The following is a 24,435-nucleotide window of genomic DNA, read 5'->3' as shown; positions in this document are numbered from 1 at the left end:
TATGTATGTGCACACAGGCACCAAGTATAATTAGCTTCTAGGTACCCAACGTAGAGAGACCGTCTCGGGCCGCCATCGCCGATATCTCAGCTCAGGGGTAAAAATTTTGACATGATGAAAAGACTGAGAAGATTTGGTGTTGCTTAAATTACTGCCCTTTGGTAAAAGAAGAAAAAAACAGAACCCCCTTTAAAAAATGGGAGACAATAATATCATGTGACCCGCAGCTCATAGGTCTAGTTGTATTACTAATGTGATCAGATAGAATTGGCCGATGTACAGGGCCGGCGATGTGGAGTGCGGAGAATAGACCGGAGATACAGTAATGGGTGGAGGTTTTAGGCAGGTGGGGGAAAATGGTCTATTTCTGTAAGAACGCTTTCAGAAATAGAAGTATTAAAGGGGTTGTCTCGCGGCAAACCTCAAAATTTTACCTTACCCCATTCCCCCTGGCATAAAATAGCAAATTAAAGCGGTTTTTAAACCGCTTGCTACTCACCGATCCGACGAAATAAGGACTTTAAAAAATCTACTCCCAAAGATGGCCGCCGGTCCTTTCCCAGGGATGCACTGCGGTTTTCTCCCATGGTGCACCGCGGGTCTTCTCCCATGGTGCACCATGGGCTCTGTGCGTTCCATTGCCGATTCCAGCCTCCTGATTGGCTGGAATCGGCACACGTGACGGGGCGGAGCTACGCGATGACGCATAGAAGGGGGCAGAGCCAGAACGCCGCTCGTGCCTGGACCGAGCAGAAGGGGAGAAGACCGCACAGCGCAAGCGCATCTAAAAAAGCAAGACGACAGCAAAATTAGACGGAGCCATGGCGATGGGGACGCTAGCAACGGAGCAGGTAAGTGAATAACTTCTGTATGGCTCATATTTAATGCACGATGTATATTACAAAGTGCATTAATATGGCCATACAGAAGTGTATAACCCCACTTGCTTTCGCGAGACAACCCCTTTAATAGTGTATTTTTGTCAATTCACAAAATGTAAAGTGACTGAACCAAAGAGAAACTAATAAATCAGATCCATATTTGGTGTGACCGCCCTTTGTGTTCAAAACTGAATCAATTCTTCTTGGTACACCTTCACACAGTTTTTTTAAGGAACTCAGAACAACTCGGAGAACTAAGCACAGATCTTCTGTGGATGTCGGCTCGCTCAGATCCTTCTGTCTCTTCATGTAATCCCAGAGAGACTGGATGATTATGAGATCAGGGCTCTGTGGGGCCAAATGAGCACTTCCAGGACTCCCTGTTCCTCTTTCCACTGAAGATAGTTCTTAATGACATTGGCTGGATGTTTGGGGTGTTGTTCTGCTGCAGAATAAATTTGGAACCAATAAGACACCTCCCTGATGATATTACATGATGGATAAGTATCTGCCTGTATTCCTCAGCATTGAGGACACCATTAAACCTGACCAAATTACCAATTCCTGCCTGACACATTATTGTATCGCTCTCCACCATGCTTCACTGCCGCCTGCAGACACTCATTATTGTACCGCTCTCCACCATGCTTCACTGCTGCCTGCAGACACTCATTATTGTACTGCTCTCCACCATGATTCACTGCTGCCTGCAGACACTCATTATTGTACCGCTCTCCACCATGCTTCACTGCCGCCTGCAGACACTCATTATTGCACAGCTCTCAACCACACTTCACTGCTGCCTGCAGACAATCATTATTGTACCGCTCTCCACCACGCTTCACTGCTGCCTACAGACACTCATTATTGTACCGCTCTCCACCATGCTTCACTGCTGCCTGCAGACAATCATTATTGTACTGCTCTCCACCACGCTTCACTGCTGCCTGCAGACACTCATTATTGTACCGCTCTCCACCACGCTTCACTGCTGCCTGCAGACACTCATTATTGTACCGCTCTCCACCATGCTTCACTGCTGCCTGCAGACAATCATTATTGTACTGCTCTCCACCACGCTTCACTGCTGCCTGCAGACACTCATTATTGCACAGCTCTCAACCACGCTTCACTGCTGCCTGCAGACAATCATTATTGTACCGCTCTCCACCACGCTTCACTGCTGCCTGCAAACACTCATTATTGTACCGCTATCCACCATGCTTCACTGCTGCCTGCAGACACTCATTATTGTACCGCTCTGCAGCCCTTTGGGGAACAAACTGCCTTCTGTTACAGCCAAATATTTCAGATTTTTGACTCATCAGTCCAGAGCACCTGCTGACATTTTTCTGTACCCAAATTCCTATGTTATGTGCATAGTTGAGTCGCTTGGCCTTTTTTCTACGTAAAAGGTTTGGCTTTTTGGCTAAAATCCTTCCATGAAGACCACTTCTGTCGAACTTCCCAGAACAGTAGATGGTGTACCTTTTTTCCACTGGTTTCTGCAAGTTCTGAGCTGATGGCGCTGCTGGACATCTTCTAATTTCTAAGGGAAGTAAGCATGTTTCCTTGGCTGACTTGTGCTTTTTTAAAAGTGCTTGAACGGCACATCCTGAAACTCCAGTCTGCTTTGAAATCTTTGCCCAGGAGAGACCTTGCTGCTGCAGTATAACTAGCTTGTGTCTTGTTGCTGTGCTCAGTCTTGCCCTGGTGTATGACCTGTGTCATAAAACTGTCTTCCACAACCTCACCTTTGCAACGAGGTTTGGCTGTTCCTCACCCAGTTTTAGGCTTCCTACACAGCTGTTTCTCCTTTAATTAATGACCATTTCAACCTACATATGAAAATGATGATCGTTATCGCCGGTCAGGTATAATTCGGTAATCATACGCCTGACTAAAAAGCTACAAAATCCCTGACTTTGTGCAAGTGCACCAGAAGAACATTGGAGACACAATTAACACCATTTAGGGTTATGGATCAATTAACCCTTTGCAATCCAATTTTGGATTCAGGGTTTCCTAGGGGGCTCCCTCTTTCCTCCATTATACAATGGCACCATCTGCTGGCTAGAGCCAGTACTGCAGTATGGGACATGCTGGAGAGGCCCCCCGACAATAAAGCAGCCAGTAATATACAGTAAGAATACCCTGCCGGACGTTTTCCTACATCGAAGCTGTACAGCCTTCGATCAGAATGTCTGCAGACGTCAGACAGTGGATTGGAAAGGGTTAAAGTGGTTCTCCAGGACTCAAAAATAGATGCCTTTCCTTGAGATAGGTGATCGATATAAGATTAGTGGGTGCCTGGCCAATCAGCTGCTTGAAGAGACCACGGTGCTTCAAAAAACACTGTGTCCCCTTCATTGTTTACCAGACATAGCGCCATATTTTTGGTCGTGTTCGTGCCTGGTATTACATCTCCGTCTCAATTGAAGGAGAGTGAGCTGTAATACCAGGCACAGCCAGCGCAATAGATACGGCGCTGTGCTTGATAAACAATGACGGGGACAGGACACTCACTGGTGTGAGTTGATCAGTGAAGTGCCAAGTGTCGGACCCCCACCGATCTGATATCCTAAGAACAGACCATCAATTTTCTAGCCTTGGAAAACCCCTCTCCACGATTACATAAAGCCCCTTCTATTTATTCACTGCAGTATAAAGCATTATTTAGTTGCCCGTTATATTTCATGCTTTTACACTAAGGCGATTTACACAGAGAGAAAACCCTGCTAGTGTCTACTATTATATGTAGTCTGGCTGCTGCGAGAGTCTTGATTCGCGGCCAATTTGGCTGCGGTGAGCGAAGAAGATGGAACGTATCCAGATTTCTATAAACAACTGAGTACTAGAGCGAGCCGCGCGCCCAGATGCCGACGCACAAAGGCAGTTATTGGCTGATCAGATTTGCCGGTACGTCCAATTAAAAAGCCTAATCGGATTGCCATCGGATTAGTCGGTTATTTTGATTCAACCAATGCGATTTCACAGCCATCGGGCCTCATTTATCAAAACTGACTAAAGGAAAAGCTGTCTCCATTGCCCAAAGCAACCAATCAGAGCTCAGCTTTCGTTGCTTACATGGTTATGATAAAATGAAAGCCGCGCTGTGATTGGTTGCTCTGGGCATCGGAGAAAGTTTTTCTTTTAGTCAGTTGTGATAGATGAGGCCAAATGTTTGTACACGATCCTACTGCTTGACCCGGTAACTCATACCTGTCCATTTATGTGATCGTTATTTACAGGGTCGTTACAGATGATCTTCATGATATGAACCCCTTATGACTCCCGTTTAATGACACTCAGATACAGAAATGAGGTATCAATGGAAACAAAAACTCAAAAAGTTTTCCACATCAGAGGTGATGAATGTAACCCCCTTTGTCACTCAACACACATCGATCAAGTTCCTGCCACACATGTTGTAGCGGCTCACGAATGACTGGTGCAATGGCTTCTGGGATGCCGCAGATCATCATGGTGGGTGGTAGGAGGGGCATGTAGACTAACACTCCCCCAGAGAGAGAAATCCCAAGGTCTAAGGACCGGGGAACGTGGAGGTCAAGGAAGAAGTTCCCTATCATCTCTACCTGTTTGGTAGTCGCCGCTGACTTCTGACTTCATTGTGACAATGGAGGGGGAAGGGATGCCCCATTCTGTTGGAAGATGAAACCGGGGATTTCCTGTTCCGGCTGCGGCAGAAGCCATATCTGTAGGGTCCAGGTACGAAATCCCCGGGATTGTTTCCTCATGGAAGAAGAAAGGGCCGGAGACTTTCCTAAAGCTCATAGCGCAAAACACATTCAACCTAGGGGGTGGAGACGCACATTCGCTCCACGTAGACAGGTGGGTTCCCCTCCAGATTCTGACATTACATTATGATGGACAGCGGCTTCATTACTAAGCACTCAAGACTCCATGAAGCCATCGCTTTCTAGTATAGTCTACAGACTGTAACAGAAAGAACGTCTCATCGTTGTGTCGCCCGGTTTCAGGGCCGGTAACCATTGCAATCGGTAGGGATAACATCACAAACATTTGCGCAGAATCTCCCCTACAGTCGGCAGTGGGACGTCCAATTCTCAGCTCGCTCTGACGGTGGGTTTCTGAGGACTTCGTGTGACACTTGCACGGACGCGCTCCAGTGTTTCCACGCTTACTGGTGGACGGCCCGGATGAGGTTCTCTTACAGATGTAACCTTTTTCCTTAAAGTTGAATTACCGTTTGCAAATTGTGCGTCCGCAGGGGGGGGGGGGGGGTGTCTTCACCAGACTTTATTCGAAAATAACATTGCGCAGACTGGTAGCCGTGAAAATCAAGCATACAAAACGCTCTCCTGACTTCGCTGGCCACCATTGTGTCCTTCTAAATAAGAACACGTTTTTGGCCTCATTTGGTAAAACTGCCTAGCCGTAAGACTGTCCTTGTTGCCCGTAGCAACCAATCACAGCGCAGCTTTCATTTTACTGCATCAGCTTGAGTAATAAAAGCTGTGCTGTGATTGGCTGCGATGGGCAACGAGGACAGTCTTACGGTTAGACAGGTTTGTTAAATGAAAATATTTGGGTTTCTGTTTCCATTGATATCACGTTTCTGTATCGGAGTGTTATTACATGGGGGATATGAGGTTTCACACCAGTAAGTGTAATAAAGACAAAAGCGCATGGATATGAGATGTAATTTTCCTGTCCCGGACACCAACATGTGTTCTCTGCAGAAAGTATCATGGAAAGCCCAAATGTAGTCGAGTAGGAAGGAATCAGAGCAGCCATATATATATCGACTTTCTGGATGTGGGTCATATGCCAAAGCAGCGCCCCGCTATTCACACGCAAACGCCCGCCTGCCCGATATTCTAGTTTTTAGGAACATAAAATGCTTGCGGGTCGGCTCTATATGTCTACATGCAAACGGGGAGAGGTGCAGCCCGCCAACTGTACCCAGAAGGGGGTGAACGATCTACACTACCGCCCGTGTGATCATTATTAACCAGCGCTGACCGCCATGCTTATTGTCCGTCCGCAATCGTTACCACGAGCAGACAATCCGCCGTATGTAAAAGGATCCTTACGGTATGGCCGCTCCGTGATGCTCGCAGATCTCCGCTTCTGTCTTGGTAAAGCTGCCATTAGTTCCCCTTCACACGGACGTACGCGTCTTTGCACATGGCTGAGTTAAGCGTTTTTGAGAAATGAACGGTGCTTTTTTTGTGCACGCATTGGGGTATTTTACTGTACTGTTTATGATTTGTGCGCAGCAAACGAAGACGCACCGATTGAAATGATAGTCTTGATGAGTTCCAGATATCTTTTTTTTCGGCGCAATCACGCAGCATTTCACGAATGTTCTTGCGTATTGCGCGCACATTCCTCCCACCCCACACTCATTGAACAAGTATGTGGAGGTGCTAATCAGCAGGGACAGCTGTATGGGAGAGTCTGAAGGAAGTAAAACCTCCAGACACACTGAGTTTGGCTGCTGAAAGCCAGAGCAAAGCTGGGAGCAGGCTGAAAGCCTGAGGTCAGTGGTGGACCAGGCTGTGGTACGGTCACGGGTCTGACAGGGAAGGACGCCCCTAGACTGACACCAATTTGGCTACGCTGATGGACAGTGCTGTGCCGTGTAGTGGCCACCATGTTAGAGAGGAGAGCATCCTATGTCAGTTAGTAGCCAGATGGCTAGGATTTTGATATTATTTCATGCATGTGCGTACTGTGACTAAACACAACAGCGTGAAACTTGTTACCTTTTGTTATGAATTATTGCTGCCATAATAGACAGACTTCCTAAGTTTACCACCAAGTCTGGACCTGGGTTACTAAGGTGCAAACACCTACCTAGGTGGAGGAAAGATGGCGATCTATAGAGCAAAGATAAAAATTGCTCGTGTGAATTAACCCATTGAATACTTGGATTTTTATCCCATGTGAGATCTGTCCGTCACGGTTACATGGGAAAATTACCATTATGAATCCACATTAGTACGGATCCAGCGATCTGAGCGAGTTCCACTGAGACCTGGTCATGGGTGCTAGACTACCTAGGATTTTATATACTGCCAAGGTTGTGGGGTTTTCTCATGCAACGGTGTGGAGAGTATAAAGAGAATGGTGTGATCGAGGAAAAACATCCAGCAAAAGGGGATCCTGTGGATGGAAACAACTCATCGACAAAAGGGGTCAGAGGAGGATGTCGGGAATTGCTCTGATGAACAGGCAGTGCACAGTCAAACAAGTTACAACCAAATACAACACTGCTGCTCCAACTAACGTTTCTGTCTAAGAGAAACAGATGGACAAGACTCCAGAGGGCAAAAGAGCGCAAAAATTGAATCACTGAGCAGCGGGGAAAAAAAAAAATCACCTGGTCATATGAATCCAAATTTCTGTTCCACCGTGCTGATGGGAGGTCAGAATTTGACACAGGCAGCATGAATCGCCGAACCATTTCTGTCAGCTGTTCAGAACATATCAGTACCTCCATCTAATTTACAGCAACTACAGGAAACTTCCTGTCCGCAGGGGCCAATATTCTTACAAAATTATTTCAATGCCTAGTGGAATCTATGGCACAATGAATTGCTCTGGTTCTGAAGGCCAAAGGAGGTTCAACGCCCTACTAGATGGGGGCCTCTAATAAAGTGGGGCCATACACCTAGTATAGTTTGTAGGGTGCAGGGATACCCCTCTTCCATTGTTACATAAAATGGCTGGCCCAGTGGGACAAACCAATTTCAGACTGTCCTCTCCTCTACCAGATATGGGTCACCAATGCTCTTGCTGTTGCAGACCTGCTCTATTGGAATCCCATATGGGATAACCAAAAGGGACTTAGGGTGGTTTCCCATCTGCGTTGGGGATTCTGCTTTCCTGCTCTGGGGAATCCCTGCATCTGGACGGAACCGAACAGTGCCAGGCAGACTCCATTGACTATAATGCGGCCTGCCCACTTTCTGCCCAGCTGCCCGGCTTTTTGACGGAGGATCCAACGCAGATGAGAAGATGACTAATTAGTGTGCAGGCACAATAACACGTCTCACATGTAGGGCTATTTTAATTTGATAATAGGGTGAGAAGGACGTATTTTGCAGGCGCTCCTCACTTGGCTTATGGTGTGATGCAGTCAGCAGCTTATGGAGACTTTACTGGTGATGAGATTCTGTCTGCACTCGTATTTATACGGAGATTGAAAAGCAACGAGATGCGATAAATCTACACAAAATATCACCCCACGTTCCCCAGACACACTGAGTTCGGCTGCATTTACATGTTACATGTTTTATTACGTAGTAGGAAACAAGCCCTCCCAAATCAGTCAAAGCAACCTGCAGGCACCGATGAGCCGCAAGACTGGAGGGCTACATGGGGACATTTGGTTCCATGCAAGGGTCCTCTTACATGGGGCGACAAGTTGGGCGTAGATGCCCAGAGATAATCATTCATGTACTGTTACCCTGTTTCCCCGAAAATAAGACCGTGTCTTATAAATTTTTGCTCCAACTGATTTTCCTTTTTTACATGTATAGCTGCCTGGACACTATTTATATTGTCTTTTTATTAACTGTAACTAGGGCTCAATTTTGGAGTAGAGCTTACACGTCAAGCATCCTCAAAAATCCTGAAAAATCATGCTAGGTCTTATTTTCAGGGTACGCAGGAACAACCATCGCTCAGTGAATGGCGGCAGAGCGGGCTGGGGATCATTCCGGCTTGACCGCCTCCATTCACAGGAATGCGTGCAGAAACTGAACGGCGAAAGAAAAAATGAATGAGTTCTCATGCGTCATTCGGTCGGTGCATGCATTTATACTGAACGATAATCGGCCCATGTAAAAGGGATTGAAAATTAACCCCTTAAGGACCAAATGCGGTAAATATACAGCGCTTTGTCCTGGACTTTAATCCCAGTCGATAGCAAAAATACAGCGCAGGATTAAACTCTGCTCCTGCAATCAAGCACTTCAGTGAGAGTGCCAGTGACTGCCGAAGTGCATGCGCAACCTCTGCTCCATTCACTCGGGAACTGACCGGACCCCATTCTTGGAGTCAGTGAAGGTCACAGCGGTCAGACGCTCATGATCATAAAGTTATTCCTTATCTTTTAGATAGGGATGACTTTAAAGCTTGGCGCAACCCCTTTAAGACTGAGGCAGAGGTGTGCATGCATGATCACTGCCTCAATCACTTCTATGGGAGAGGCGAAGATTGATGCGCTTGGTCAAGAACTGGTGGTCACGCCTGCACACCGCTCTCTAGTCACATGGAAGGAAGGTAGCTGAGCGCACCGTTCAGTAATCTCCATAGACAGTGAAGGGGCGGTTGTTGCTCAATCCTCCTTGGGAAATTGGGGCGCAGTTCTCATGATTCCTAGGGGTCCTATCTGGTCAGACCCCAGCGATCATTCATCAACTATCCTACGGCTGAGTGATAAATGTTTTTGGTGGGATAAGTGCCTTTAAAATGGTTGCACTATAGAATAGGTGATCGTGGGGATTTCACTGCGGAGACCGCCACCAATCCCAGGAAAATGGTTCCTGTGCCCCCTCTTCTGGTCACTATGGACTTATTGCACCTTCCGCAGTGAGCAGGAGAGGGGGACATGAGCCTCCCATTCTCAAGATCGATGGTGGTCTCAGCAATGAGCTATGAATAAGTGATAAAAGCCATTGGGGTACAACCCCTTTACTGGTCTATCCTTAGAACCGGTGGTGGAATCTGACCTCAAGGATCTCCAACCATCAATGAAGGTGCAGTAATGGTCAGGTCAATGGGACTGCCAAACAATGAGTGAAAAATGTGATTAAAATCGAATTTCATCTTTGTGTCCCAATACTTCTATCAACATAGTGTAGTAGCAACTGTGTAGCCATATACTGTGTATAAGGCCGGGCTCACACGACCAGATCAGATTCCGCATGCAGGAGGCCCGGCTGCTGACCCTATATACGGCACTAACCTGTATTGTGTATGGCCGCCTAGGCTCCCAGGCGGTCATGCGCAGTACAGATTTTTTGGGTTTTTTTTGTATTTTGGGTCCCCGCAGCCCATATGCAATGTTAATTGTGTATGGGCTGCGGTTCGAATGCCCCCATTGACTTCAATGGTGGCTGTCCGTGCAGAGTCCGTGGCAAAATGGAGCATGTTGCGATTTTTCTTCCGGTTGCCCAATACGCAATTCATATTTGTGAATGTGAATGAAAAAAAAACTACATGCTTTTCAATTGCCCGTGTTTTGCGGTGGACAGTGATCACGGATTGCACAATTAAAATCCGTTCATGTGGGACCCCCCTTAAGGGTGCATTCACAGGAATATTGCGCGAAAATGCAGTGTATATACGCTATTGCATGCGTTGTTTGCGCACGGTATTTACGTGCTCCATATACTTAATACAGTATTTCAGCTAATAAATACTTCCAAAGATAGGACACGATTTTTTTAATGCGACCGAAATACGCTGTAAAAATACGCAAATACGAATGAAGTCTTTGAAATCAGTTCTATTCGCAAGAATTAAATGCGCAAAAAAAGCATAAGTAAATTTGTGGCGTATATACACTCGGGTGAATGAGACCTAATTGTGAAGGATACCTCCAACCCATGCCCCAACCCGTGCTACATGCCCTCACAATGCCCGCCGACGAGCCCCTGACACCGTCCTGTATCACTGCAATGTGTCTCCTGGCTCTGAATGGGTCTGTGATGATTTCACAGCTCACAGATAGATTGGCAGCGGCATCAGGGTTATAAATACACAGCAGCTGCCGTCGGCCGGTGGGGGTTGGGATCCAGTGCAGAGCTCCAGCGTGCAAAGCCTGGGCAACCAACAGACCGCGTTCCAGGCACCGAGTAATGCGAACACGTGCCAGCAACGTTACCTCTATATACTGCCTGCAACTACGTACTCTGCTGCTATACAGATGAACATGAGAGGTGCAATATACTGTCTGACTTATCACGCTACCCATATATGCCCATTATATTGCCCACATACCAGCTTCATTTATATTGTATTACTGTAATCCCGGACGTTTCTCGCCGCTGGTCTATATACAGATGTGTCTTCACTTACCTTTGCTTGTGATTTGCTTGGTAAGTTAATACAATCTTGCAAAGCTCAGTTAAAAAAAAAAAAAAAGTATACTTTTTTTCCGGTGGGGTTTATGGATGATGGACGGCAGCAAACTAGTGTAGGATGCATGCGGTTTATTTTACACGTTCGTTTAATATATCGCACTGTACATTGCGGGATATGTCCAGTTTAGAGGCATTTTTACGGTCTGCTCACACATAGCGGATTGAATGCGAATGTTCCACACACTAGATTTTAACGCAGATTTGGCACATATTTCACCCATTCATATGAGGGGGTGAAATCCGCATTATCGGGTATATTCACATGGCGGAATTAGCAGCACGGATTCCACCTGTAAAGCCGCGGCAGAAATCTGTGGCTGAGCTGCGTATTTCTGCTGCGGATCTGTCTGCACGCGGATTTAGCCTTGTTAACGAGCAAAAACGGCATGCAGATTTCTGACACGATTCCGCGCAGATACACATGAAGCGGTGACATGTGGAGGCGCAGGGATTCTGTCCACTAACGGGCCTAAATATGTGACAGAAATACGTGGCCTCCGACACGCCAGCGGTTCTTTTTGTTTAAACGTATGTCAAATGTAAAAGAAACGGACGACACTCGTATAGCCTACGGACCCATACTACCGTTTTTGTTTTGTTTTTTTTCACCGACTGTGTGAAAAAACTCATGGCATACAGAGGAGAAAAAAAAAACAGACACACGGAGCTGTACAAGTAGGAAAAAACATTTTTTTTGGAGGACATAACTTTTTTTCATGCTTTAGCCGTGAACATAAGCTTACAGGCAGATTTTCACGCTGATTTTGATGCGACTCTGCCGGTGGAAAATGCACGAACGTAACCTCAGAACACGTATGTATACATTTTCTACAAACTAGCAGATATGTGTAACCAAATTTCTAGATATACAAGCATGTATGTGCACTGTGTGTAGATGAACACATGCCATATTGTATATCCACATGGAAACTTGACATATGTAATGTACATATATGCATCTGTTCATACATATATATATATATATATAAACACCCTCATACATGTACACAACAGATATACAAGTGCACGTATACATGATCATACATATATATATATATATATATACACATATATATATATACACACACACACACACACACACACACACACACACACACACACACACACACACATACATACATACATACATACGCACGCACGCATGCATGCACAGAATATACACAGTGTTGATCCTGTGGTGTCCCGCGAAGGGGATATGTAAACCAGATGTGTGGGCATTAGGTATAAAGTACAGAAACCATTAGAATGCCACACTAAGGCTGGGTTCACACAGGGCGGATTTGCCGCGGAAATTCCGCGCGGAATTTCGCTGCAGCAAATCCGCCCACGGCCGCTAATCTCGGGGGTTAGCCAGCCATGTGGATGAGATTTCTCAGAAATCTCATCCACACGGGACGGCCAATCCGCTGCGGTAAGTCAGGCTGGAACCGCGGCTGCGGCCGCCGCAGCCGTGGTTTCAGAATATGCAGCATGTCTATTTATCTTTTCTTTCCGCTGCGGCCGCGCTCTCCTCTATGAAAGCGCCGGCCGCAGCGGAAGAGCGAGCGGCCGGGCCGCTTCAAAGCCGCCGCAGGTTTTTCCGCGGTGGTTCTCCCGGCGGAAATCTCACGGTTTTTGCTGCGGCCAAACCGCGGGATTTCCGGCGGGAATACGCCCCGTGTGACCCCAACCTTATAGAGTTGGTAGGCTTCCCGCGGGATCCGGCAGTGGGACGTCACCTGAGCAACCAATCAGTACGGGACATTGCAGCATTGTTGGACCTTCCAAAGTCTAAAGTTGGCCCCGTTATTCGGAAATGGAAACCGTACGGTATGCGCAGTGCAGCCACGAACAGCGGGACATTGTATACTGACACAACGTGGACAACGAAGCCTTGTACGAGCTGTGAAGGAATTCTGTATAGCGACTGCTGAAGCACTCACTCAGGGGGGCTCACAAGCCATTGAAAAATCCACCTGCACCACAACCATCCATAGGGAACAGCTTGTGAAGGGCTACCACGGATGATGCACAGCGACATCTGCGATGGTACTTAGACGGTCGCACTTGGGTGTAGCAGTTGCCTGGAGAGAGGTTTCAACGTGACTGCATTGTCCCAACAGTAGAGTTTGGAGGAGTTTCTGTTATGGAGTTGGGAAGGGACTAAGGCCATTGGTTATAGTGAAGCCCACCCTCAACCCCAATGGGTACTACATAGACATTCTGGTCAATGTGGCATTACCTACCCAGTGGTAATACTCTGGTACAGCTCTGGGTCTCCACCAACATGACTGAGCACCATGGCATACGGCTCGCAGTGTTGAGGATTGGTTTGAGGAGCAGACTGTCTGCAGACTTCACTGGCCAGCCCAAAGTCCAGATCTCAGTCCTATCAAGCATCTTTGAGACAAACTAGAATGCCGTATCCATACACACCCAACATGGCCATCTTCCCCCCCTCACTATCTTAAGCTCGAGGAATGGAGGTAAATCCCAGCACACATCTACTGGAGTTTGGTGGGAAGCGGCCGAGTTGTTACTGCATCATGGAGGCCAAAGGTGGCCAACAGCGGATGGAAAATGTGAATAAAATCGAATGTGGTCACCTTCTACGTGTCCCAATACTTCTGTCAGCGGGGTGCATGTGAATTCCTAAGGATGAGGTCAGCACGCTGCTCTCAGCCTTGGTATCAGCTGGCACGCCATAAGAGATAGCATTGTGTGAAGTGACTGGTGGCAGTACATACCCGGTCTGGCTGTCCAGGCTGGGGCTGCGCGCCTCCGGAGCCCCCGCGATCTCCCGCTCAGACGCCTTCCTGTGTTTTCTTTGCTTCTTTTTGCTCTTCTTTCCTGAACTATTACCTGAAACTAGAAGCGGGCAGCGGTAAATGAGCGGGCACAGATGCCAGTCACCAATAATAATACATCAATGGAAGCGCGAACAACCACTAAAAGGATTTCAGCCGATGGATAACACATACGTGCCGACTGCTGCAGGCGATATCAGCGGGGATGGTACAATACACTCTTACGTACAATACACTCCTTTCACACAAGCCAAAGAGTGAGGGAACCAACATTCAGGCGAAGAATATACGATATAATCATATAATATACAATATAATCACAGAGCACACAACATGATTATACATTGTATAATATCATATATCGTACAGTTTAACCATAGACAACAAGACAATCACCAACTGTACGATATAATCATATAATGTACAATATCATCACGGAGCGCACAACATCATCATACATTGTATAATATCATATACCGTAGTTTAATCATAGACAATACAATCACCAGCTGTACGATTAATTATATAATGTACAATATCATCACATCATAATAAATATCTTTATTTGTTATTATTAGAGCTCATAATATAATCATAGGGTGTACATTATCATCACCGGCTGTACGATACTCATACAGTATACTATATAATCAGACTGTATATCATATAACATACGATATAATCGCAGACCGTACAAAATAATAATAATGATCAATTTCAGATACTGTAGGATATGGTCATATAATGTACAATATAATCAGGTATCATATACATGGGCAGTAAAATATAATCGTATACTGTGCGATCTAATCATACAATGTGCGATCTAATCAGACTATGGCCGCCTGCAGACGGGCGGAAATTCCGCGGTGGGATTTCCCGCCCCTGAAAGCTGCCATAGGATTGCGTTAACAAACTCAATCCTATGCAGACGGCCGCGATTTGGACGCGTGAAATTTCACGCGGCAAACAAACCGCGGCATACTATATGCGAGCCCCGCCCAGAAACGTCACTTACCGGCCGCCGGCTCCGCTCTGCGCATGCGCCAGCTACCCGGCAGCCGGTACATGAAAGAGCCGAGGCCGCGGGAGCAGGTGAGTGTTACGCTGCTCTCTGCAGGCGCTTGGGTCGGGATTCTCGCAGCCGGATCCGACCTGGCCGTCTGCAGGCGGCCTATATGATATAAACATGTAACGTCTGATATACAAAGATCTTGCCATATAATCATACAATGTACAATATAATCATATCATGTGCAGTCTAATCAGACTGTATGATATAATCACAGACTGTGCAATAAAAGTATAGACTATATGATGTACTGGATTTAATCACACACAAGACGATATAACGGCATCACGTATAATATCATACACCGGATATCATACACGGGACGATATAACGGCATCACGTATAATATCATACACCGGATATCATACACCGGACGATATAACGGCATCACGTATAATATCATACACCGGACGATATAACGGCATCACGTACAATATCATACACCGGACGATATAACGGCATCACGTACAATATCATACACCGGATATCATACACCGGACGATATAACGGCATCACGTACAATATCATACACCGGATATCATACACCGGACGATATAACGGCATCACGTACAATATCATACACCGGATATCATACACCGGACGATATAACGGCATCACGTACAATATCATACACCGGATATCATACACCGGACGATATAACGGCATCACGTACAATATCATACACCGGATATCATACACCGGACGATATAACGGCATCACGTACAATATCATACACCGGATATCATACACCGGACGATATAACGGCATCACGTACAATATCATACACCGGATATCATACACCGGACGATATAACGGCATCACGTACAATATCATACACCGGATATCATACACCGGACGATATAACGGCATCACGTACAATATCATACACCGGATATCATACACCGGACGATATAACGGCATCACGTACAATATCATACACCGGATATCATACACCGGACGATATAACGGCATCACGTACAATATCATACACCGGATATCATACACGGGACGATATAACGGCATCACGTACAATATCATACACCGGATATCATACACGGGACGATATAACGGCATCACGTACAATATCATACACCGGATATCATACACGGGACGATATAACGGCATCACGTACAATATCATACACCGGATATCATACACGGGACGATATAACGGCATCACGTACAATATCATACACCGGATATCATACACGGGACGATATAACGGCATCACGTACAATATCATACACCGGATATCATACACGGGACGATATAACGGCATCACGTACAATATCATACACCGGATATCATACACGGGACGATATAACGGCATCACGTACAATATCATACACCGGATATCATACACGGGACGATATAACGGCATCACGTACAATATCATACACCGGATATCATACACGGGACGATATAACGGCATCACGTACAATATCATACACCGGATATCATACACGGGACGATATAACGGCATCACGTACAATATCATACACCGGATATCATACACGGGACGATATAACGGCATCACGTACAATATCATACACCGGATATCATACACGGGACGATATAACGGCATCACGTACAATATCATACACCGGATATCATACACGGGACGATATAACGGCATCACGTACAATATCATACACCGGATATCATACACGGGACGATATAACGGCATCACGTACAATATCATACACCGGATATCATACACGGGACGATATAACGGCATCACGTACAATATCATACACCGGATATCATACACGGGACGATATAACGGCATCACGTACAATATCATACACCGGATATCATACACGGGACGATATAACGGCATCACGTACAATATCATACACCGGATATCATACACGGGACGATATAACGGCATCACGTACAATATCATACACCGGATATCATACACGGGACGATATAACGGCATCACGTACAATATCATACACCGGATATCATACACGGGACGATATAACGGCATCACGTACAATATCATACACCGGATATCATACACGGGACGATATAACGGCATCACGTACAATATCATACACCGGATATCATACACGGGACGATATAACGGCATCACGTACAATATCATACACCGGATATCATACACGGGACGATATAACGGCATCACGTACAATATCATACACCGGATATCATACACGGGACGATATAACGGCATCACGTACAATATCATACACCGGATATCATACACGGGACGATATAACGGCATCACGTACAATATCATACACCGGATATCATACACGGGACGATATAACGGCATCACGTACAATATCATACACCGGATATCATACACGGGACGATATAACGGCATCACGTACAATATCATACACCGGATATCATACACGGGACGATATAACGGCATCACGTACAATATCATACACCGGATATCATACACGGGACGATATAACGGCATCACGTACAATATCATACACCGGATATCATACACGGGACGATATAACGGCATCACGTACAATATCATACACCGGATATCATACACGGGACGATATAATGGCATCACATACAATATCATACAGAGGATAATATCATAGAGAGGATGATATAATGACATCACGCACAATATCATACACCGGATAATATCATACACAGTATATTATGACATCACCTATAATATCATACACTGAATAATATCATACACGGGATGATATCATGACATCACGTATAATATACAGAGGATGATATAATGACATCACGTACAATATCATACACCAGATATCATACACGGGACGATATAATGACATCACATACAATATCATACACCGGATATCATACACGGGATGATATAGTGACATCATGTACAATATCATACACTGGATAATATCAAACAGGATAACATAATGACATCACGTACAATATTATACACGGGATGATATCATGACATCCCGTATAATATCATACAGAGGATGATATAATGACATCACGTACAATATCATACACGGGATGATATAATGACATCACGTACAATATCATACAGAGGATGATATAATGACATCACGTACAATATTATACACGGGATGATATAATGACATCACGTACAATATCATACAGAGGATGATATAATGATATCATACAGAGGATGATATAATGACATCACGTACAATATTATACAGAGGATGATATAATGACACCACGTACAATATAATACACCGGATATCCTACACAGTATATTATGACATGACCTACAATATCATACACGGGATAATATCAGGCAGGGGCCGATATCATGGTACACTGTGATACTACCAGGAGATCTGTGGGAACTTCATACAGCGCGGGGCACATGGGATACCGTTACAATGGCTCCCGCCTGTATGTTGGGGGGAAGGGGCGCTATATACAGAGCCGGGCAGGAGGGGGTTAATGAGACTATCTCCCGGTCCCCCCACACACTGCAGGCTCACCGGGCACATGCGGCCCGCGGTCCTCACCTTTCTTGGAGCTCATGTCCGAGTAGTAGAGGCAGCGGGGAGGAGAGACATACTGAGCGGGGAGAGACAGCACGGCGGGGAGACGGCGGGAGACAGCCGGCACCGGCGAGATGTCAGCGGGGAGGAGCAGCGATGTCACCACAGCGTCACCGGGCGGGAGGGAGGAGGCATGACAGGGGAGGGAGCAAGGACAGTGCTGTTGTTCTCTGGTATCACCCTGCTCAGGGTGGCTGTAGTGTGTGTCTATGGCATGGCATCTGGCTCAGACTGCCCCCTGCCATCCTTAGCCCCAACTGTATACACATCTATAGATAGAAAGGCGACCACCAATTCTAGAATAATAATCTTGTATAGCGCCAACTTATTCCACAGCGCCATAACATCACGTACAAGGAGTGACATATGGGACGACCAATCTTTACGTGCTAAGTAAGCCGTCACAACTCGATTATCTCCCTGACCTCTGTGTGTATACTGAGGAGAATCTACCTCACCGCTCTGTGTATATACTGAGGAGAATCTACCTCCCCTCTGTGTGTATATACTGAGGAGAATCTATCTCACCTCTATTTGTATATACTGAGGGGAATCTACCTCACCTCTGTGTGTATATACTGAGGAGAATCTATCTCACCTCTATTTGTATATACTGAGGAGAATCTACCTCACCTCTATGTGTATATACTGAGGAGAATCTACCTCACCTCTGTGTGTATATACTGAGGAGAATCTACCTCACCTCTGTGTATATACTGAGGAGAATCTACCGCATCTCTATGTGTATATACTGAGGAGAATCTACCTCACCTCTGTGTGTATATACTGAGGAGAATCTACCTCACCTCTCTGTGTATATACTGAGGAGAATCTACCTCACCTCTATGTGTATATACTGAGGAGAATCTACCTCACCTCTATGTATATATATACTGAGGAGAATCTACCTCACCTCTATGTGTATATACTGAGGAGAATCTACCTCACCTCTATGTATATATATACTGAGGAGAATCTACCTCACCTCTATGTGTATATACTGAGGAGAATCTACCTCCCCTCTATGTGTATATACTGAGGAGAATCTACCTCACCTCTGTGTGTATATAATGAGGAGAATCTACCTCACCTCTATGTGTATATATACTGAGGAGAATCTACCTCATCTCTATGTGTATATACTGAGGAGAATCTACCTCACCTCTATGTGTATATACTGAGCAGAATCTACCTCACCTCTCTGTGTATATACTGAGGAGAATCTACCTCACCTCTATGTGTATATACTGAGGAGAATCTACCTCACCTCTATGTGTATATACTGAGGAGAATCTACCTCACCTCTATGTGTATATACTGAGGAGAATCTACCTCACCTCTCTGTGTATATACTGAGGAGAATCTACCTCACCTCTGTGTGTATATACTGAGGAGAATCTACCTCACCTCTGTGTGTATATACTGAGGAGAATCTGCCTCACCTCTATGTGTATATACTGAGGAGTATCTACTAGAGATGAGCGAGCACCAAAATGCTCGGGTGCTCGTTACTCCGGACGAACTTTTCGCGATGCTCGAGGGTTCGTTTCGAGTAACGAACCCCATTGAAGTCAATGGGCGACCCGAGCATTTTTGTATTTCGCCGATGCTCGCTAAGGTTTCCTTGTGTGAAAATCTGGGCAATTCAAGAAAGTGATGGGAACAACACAGCAACGGATAGGGCAGGCGAGGGGCTACATGTTGGGCTGCATCTCAAGTTCACAGGTCCCACTATTAAGCCACAATAGCGGCAAGAGTGCCCCCCCCCCCTCCCAAAAACTTTTACTTCTGAAAAGCCCTCATTAGCAATGTATACCTTAGCTAAGCACCACACTACCTCCAACAAAGCACAATCACTGCCTGCATGACACTCCGCTGCCACTTCTCCTGGGTTACATGATGCCCAACCGCCCCCCCTCCCCCCCACAGCGCACACTAAAGTGTCCCTGCGCAGCCTTCAGCTGCCCTCATGCCACACCACCCTCATGTCTATTTAGAAGTGCGTCTGCCATGAGGAGGAACCGCAGGCACACACTGCAGAGGTTGGCACGGCTAGGCAGCGACCCTCTTTAAAAGGGGCGGGGCGATAGCCCACAATGCTGTACAGAAGCAATGAGAAATAGAATCCTGTGCCACCGCCATCAGGAGCTGCACACGTGGACATAGCAATGGGGAACCTATGTGCCACACACTATTCATTCTGTCAAGGTGTCTCTGCATGCCCCAGTCAGACCGGGCTTTTTAATTCATAGATACAGGCAGGTACAATTCCCTATTGTGAAGTCCCTGTCGACCGACACCATGGGTGGCTCCCTGGAACCCACCGGCGGTACATAAATATATCCCATTGCATTGCCCATCACAGCTGAGGTAATGTCATGTTTAATGCAAGTGGGCTTCGGCCCACACTGCATGCCCCAGTCAGACTGGGGTTCTTTAGAAGTGGACACATGTAGTTACAACTCCGTGTGGACCCACGGCATGGGTGGCTCCCTGGAACCCACCGGCGGTACATAAATATATCCCATTGCAGTGCCCAGCACAGCTGATGTAACGTCAGCTGTAATGCAGGTGGGCAAAAAATTAATTGGATTACACTGTAGGCGAGGGCCCACAAAAATTGGTGTACCAACAGTACTAATGTACCTCAGAAAAATTGCCCATGCCCAACCAAGAGGGCAGGTGAAACCTATTAATCGCTTTGGTTAATGTGGCTTAAGTGGTAACTAGGCCTGGAGGCAGCCCAGTTTAACGAAAAATTGGTTCAAGTTAAACTTTCAACGCTTTTAAGAGCATTGAAACTTATAAAAATTGTTTAGAAAAATTATATGAGTGAGCCTTGTGGCCCTAAGAAAAATTGCCCGTTCAGCGTGATTACGTGAGGTTTCAGGAGGAGGAGCAGGAGGAGGAGGAGGAGGAATATTATACACAGATTGATGAAGCAGAAATGTCCCCGTTTTGGATGGTGAGAGAGAACGTAGCTTCCATCCGCGGGTGCAGCCTACGTATTGCTTACGTATCGCTGCTGTCCGCTGGTGGAGAAGAGAAGTCTGGGGAAATCCAGGCTTTGTTCATCTTGATGAGTGTTAGCCTGTCGGCACTGTCGGTTGACAGGTGGGTACGCTTATCCGTGATGATTCCCCCAGCCACACTAAACACCCTCTCTGACAAGACGCTAGCCGCAGGACAAGCAAGCACCTCCAGGGCATACAGCGCGAGTTCAGGCCACGTGTCCAGCTTCGACACCCAGTAGTTGTAGGGGGCAGAGGCGTCACGGAGGACGGTCGTGCGATCGGCTACGTACTCCCTCACCATCCTTTTACAGTGCTCCCGCCGACTCAGCCGTGACTGGGGAGCGGTGACACAGTCTTGCTGGGGAGCCATAAAGCTGGCAAAGGCCTTGGAGAATGTTCCCCTGCCTGCGCTGTACATGCTGCTCGATTTCCGCACCTCCCCTGCTACCTGGCCCTTGGAACTGCGCCTTCTGCCACTAGTGCTGTCGGATGGGAAGTTTACCATCAGTTTGTCCACCAGCGCCCTGTGGTATAGCATCATTCTCGAACCCCTTTCCTCTTCGGGAATGAGAGTGCAAAGGCTCTCCTTATACCGTGGGTCGAGCAGTGTGTACACCCAGTAATCCGTAGTGGCCAGAATGCGTGTAACGCGAGGGTCATGAGAAAGGCATCCTAACATGAAGTCAGCCATGTGTGCCAGGGTACCTGTACGCAACACATGGCTGTCCTCACTAGGAAGATCACTTTCAGGATCCTCCTCCTCCTCCTCCTCAGGCCATACACGCTGAAATGATGACAGGCAAGCAGCATGGGTACCGTCAGCAGTGGGCCAAGATGTCTCTTCCCCCTCCTCCTCATCCTCCTCATGCTCCTCCTCCTCCTCCTGAACGCGCTGAGATTTAGACAGGAGGGTGCTCTGACTATCCAGCGACATACTGTCTTCCCCCGGCTCTGTTTCCGAGCGCAAAGCGTCTGCCCTTATGCTTTGCAGGGAACTTCTCAAGATGCATAACAGAGGAATGGTGACGCTAATGATTGCAGCATCGCCGCTCACCACCTGGGTAGACTCCTCAAATTTTCCAAGGACCTGGCAGATGGCTGCCAACCAGGCCCACTCTTCTGTAAATAATTGAGGAGGCTGACTCACACTGCGCCGCGCAAGTTGGAGTTGGTATTCCACTATAGCTCTACGCTGCTCATAGAGTCTGGCCAACATGTGGAGCGTAGAGTTCCACTGTGTGGGCACGTCGCACAGCAGTCGGTGCACTGGCAGATTAAACCGATGTTGCAGTGTCCGCAGGGTGGCAGCGTGCGTGTGGGATTTGCGGAAATGTGCGCAGAGCTGGCGCACTTTTCCGAGCAGGTATGACAAGTGGGGGTAGCTTTTCAGAAAGCGCTAAACCACCAAATTAAACACATGGGCCAGGCATGGCAAGTGCGTGAGGCTGCCGAGCTGCAGAACCGCCACCAGCTTACGGCCGTTGTCACACACGACCATGCCCGGTTGGAGGCTCAGCGGCGCAAGCCAGCGGTCGGTCTGCTCTGTCAGACCCTGCAGCAGTTCGTGGGCCGTGTGCCTCTTCTCTCCTAAGCTGAGTAGTTTCAGCACAGCCTGCTGACGCTTGCCCACCGCTGTGCTGCCACGCCGCGTTACACCGACTGCTGGCGACGTGCTGCTGACACATCTTGATTGCGAGACAGAGGTTGCATTGGAGGAGGAGGAGGAGGAAGGTGCTTTAGTGGAGGAAGCATACACCGCCGCAGATACCACCACCGAGCTGTGGCCCGCAATTCTGGGGGTGGGTAGGACGTGAGCGGTCCCAGGCTCTGACTCTGTCCCAGCCTCCACTAAATTCACCCAATGTGCCGTCAGGGAGATATAGTGGCCCTGCCCGCCTGTGCTTGTCCACGTGTCTGTTGTTAAGTGGACCTTGGCATTAACCGCGTTGGTGAGGGCGCGTACAATGTTGCGGGAGACGTGGTCGTGCAGGGCTGGGACGGCACATCGGGAAAAGTAGTGGCGACTGGGAACCGAGTAGCGCGGGGCCGCCGCCGCCATCATGCTTTTGAAAGCCTCCGTTTCCACAAGCCTATACGGCAGCATCTCTAGGCTGATCAATTTTGCAATGTGCACGTTTAACGCTTGAGCGTGCGGGTGCGTGGCGTCGTACTTGCGCTTGCGCTCAAACTGTGGCGCTAGCGACGTCTGGACGCTACGCTGAGAGACATTGCTGGATGGGGCCGAGGACAGCGGAGGTGAGGGTGTGGGTGCAGGCCAGGAGACGGTAGTGCCTGTGTCCTCAGAGGGGGGTTGGATCTCAGTGGCAGGTTGGGGCACAGGGGGAGAGGCAGTGGTGCAAACCGGAGGCGGTGAACGGGCATCGTCCCACCTTGTGGGGTGCTTGGCCATCATATGCCTGCGCATGCTGTTGGTGGTGCCTCCCCAGCTGATCTTGGCGCGACAAAGGTTGCACACCACTGTTCGTCGGTCGTCAGGCGTCTCTGTGAAAAACTGCCATACCGTAGAGCACCTTGACCTGTGCAGGGTGGCATGGCGCGAGGGGGCGCTTTGGGAAACAGTTGGTGGATTATTCGGTCTGGCCCTGCCTCTACCCCTGGCCACCACACTGGCTCGGCCTGTGCCCACACCCTGACTTGGGCCTCCGCGTCCTCGCCCGCGTCCACGTCCTATAGTGCCTACCCCTACCCCTCAGCATGGTGTATTACCAGTGATTTGATTTCCCAGGCAGGAAAGAAAGTGGCGCAAGCCTGCAGCCAAAATACAATTTTTTCCCTTGTTTTTCAAAGGACAAGCCACACTGCGTGTATTCAATGAATACTACTAAGTTTAATAACTGTGTTGCGGCCCTGCAAAAGTGTCACAGAACTTTACTGTTGCAGAGTTATTAACTGTGGCAGAGCAGGTATTTCCTAGGCAGGAAAGAAATTGGCGCAAGGCTGCACTCAACCGTAGCTGGTTGCGTCTGATTTTTTTACGT

At 47.3% G+C, this 24,435-nt stretch overlaps 1 protein-coding gene across 1 annotated transcript in view; it reads right to left on the bottom strand.

Annotated features, from left to right (window-relative positions):
• Positions 1–18,477, bottom strand: part of SRPK3 (SRSF protein kinase 3) — a 41,497-nt gene extending 23,020 nt beyond the window's left edge. The window contains exons 1-2 of the mRNA XM_066580769.1: positions 18,387–18,477; positions 13,771–13,891 (exon numbers count right to left, since the gene is read on the bottom strand). Coding sequence (XP_066436866.1) covers positions 13,771–13,891; positions 18,387–18,402 — 137 coding nt within the window. The 5' untranslated portion in view covers positions 18,403–18,477. The remainder of the gene's footprint in view (positions 1–13,770; positions 13,892–18,386) is intronic.
• Between the last annotated feature and the right edge of the window lie 5,958 nt (positions 18,478–24,435).

Source organism: Eleutherodactylus coqui, chromosome 10 (genome assembly GCF_035609145.1).
Source record: "Eleutherodactylus coqui strain aEleCoq1 chromosome 10, aEleCoq1.hap1, whole genome shotgun sequence".
NCBI classification, from domain to species: domain Eukaryota; kingdom Metazoa; phylum Chordata; class Amphibia; order Anura; family Eleutherodactylidae; genus Eleutherodactylus; species Eleutherodactylus coqui.
The sequence above is the reverse complement of the archived record's forward strand: the minus strand, read 5'-3'. Positions and strand labels throughout refer to the sequence as shown.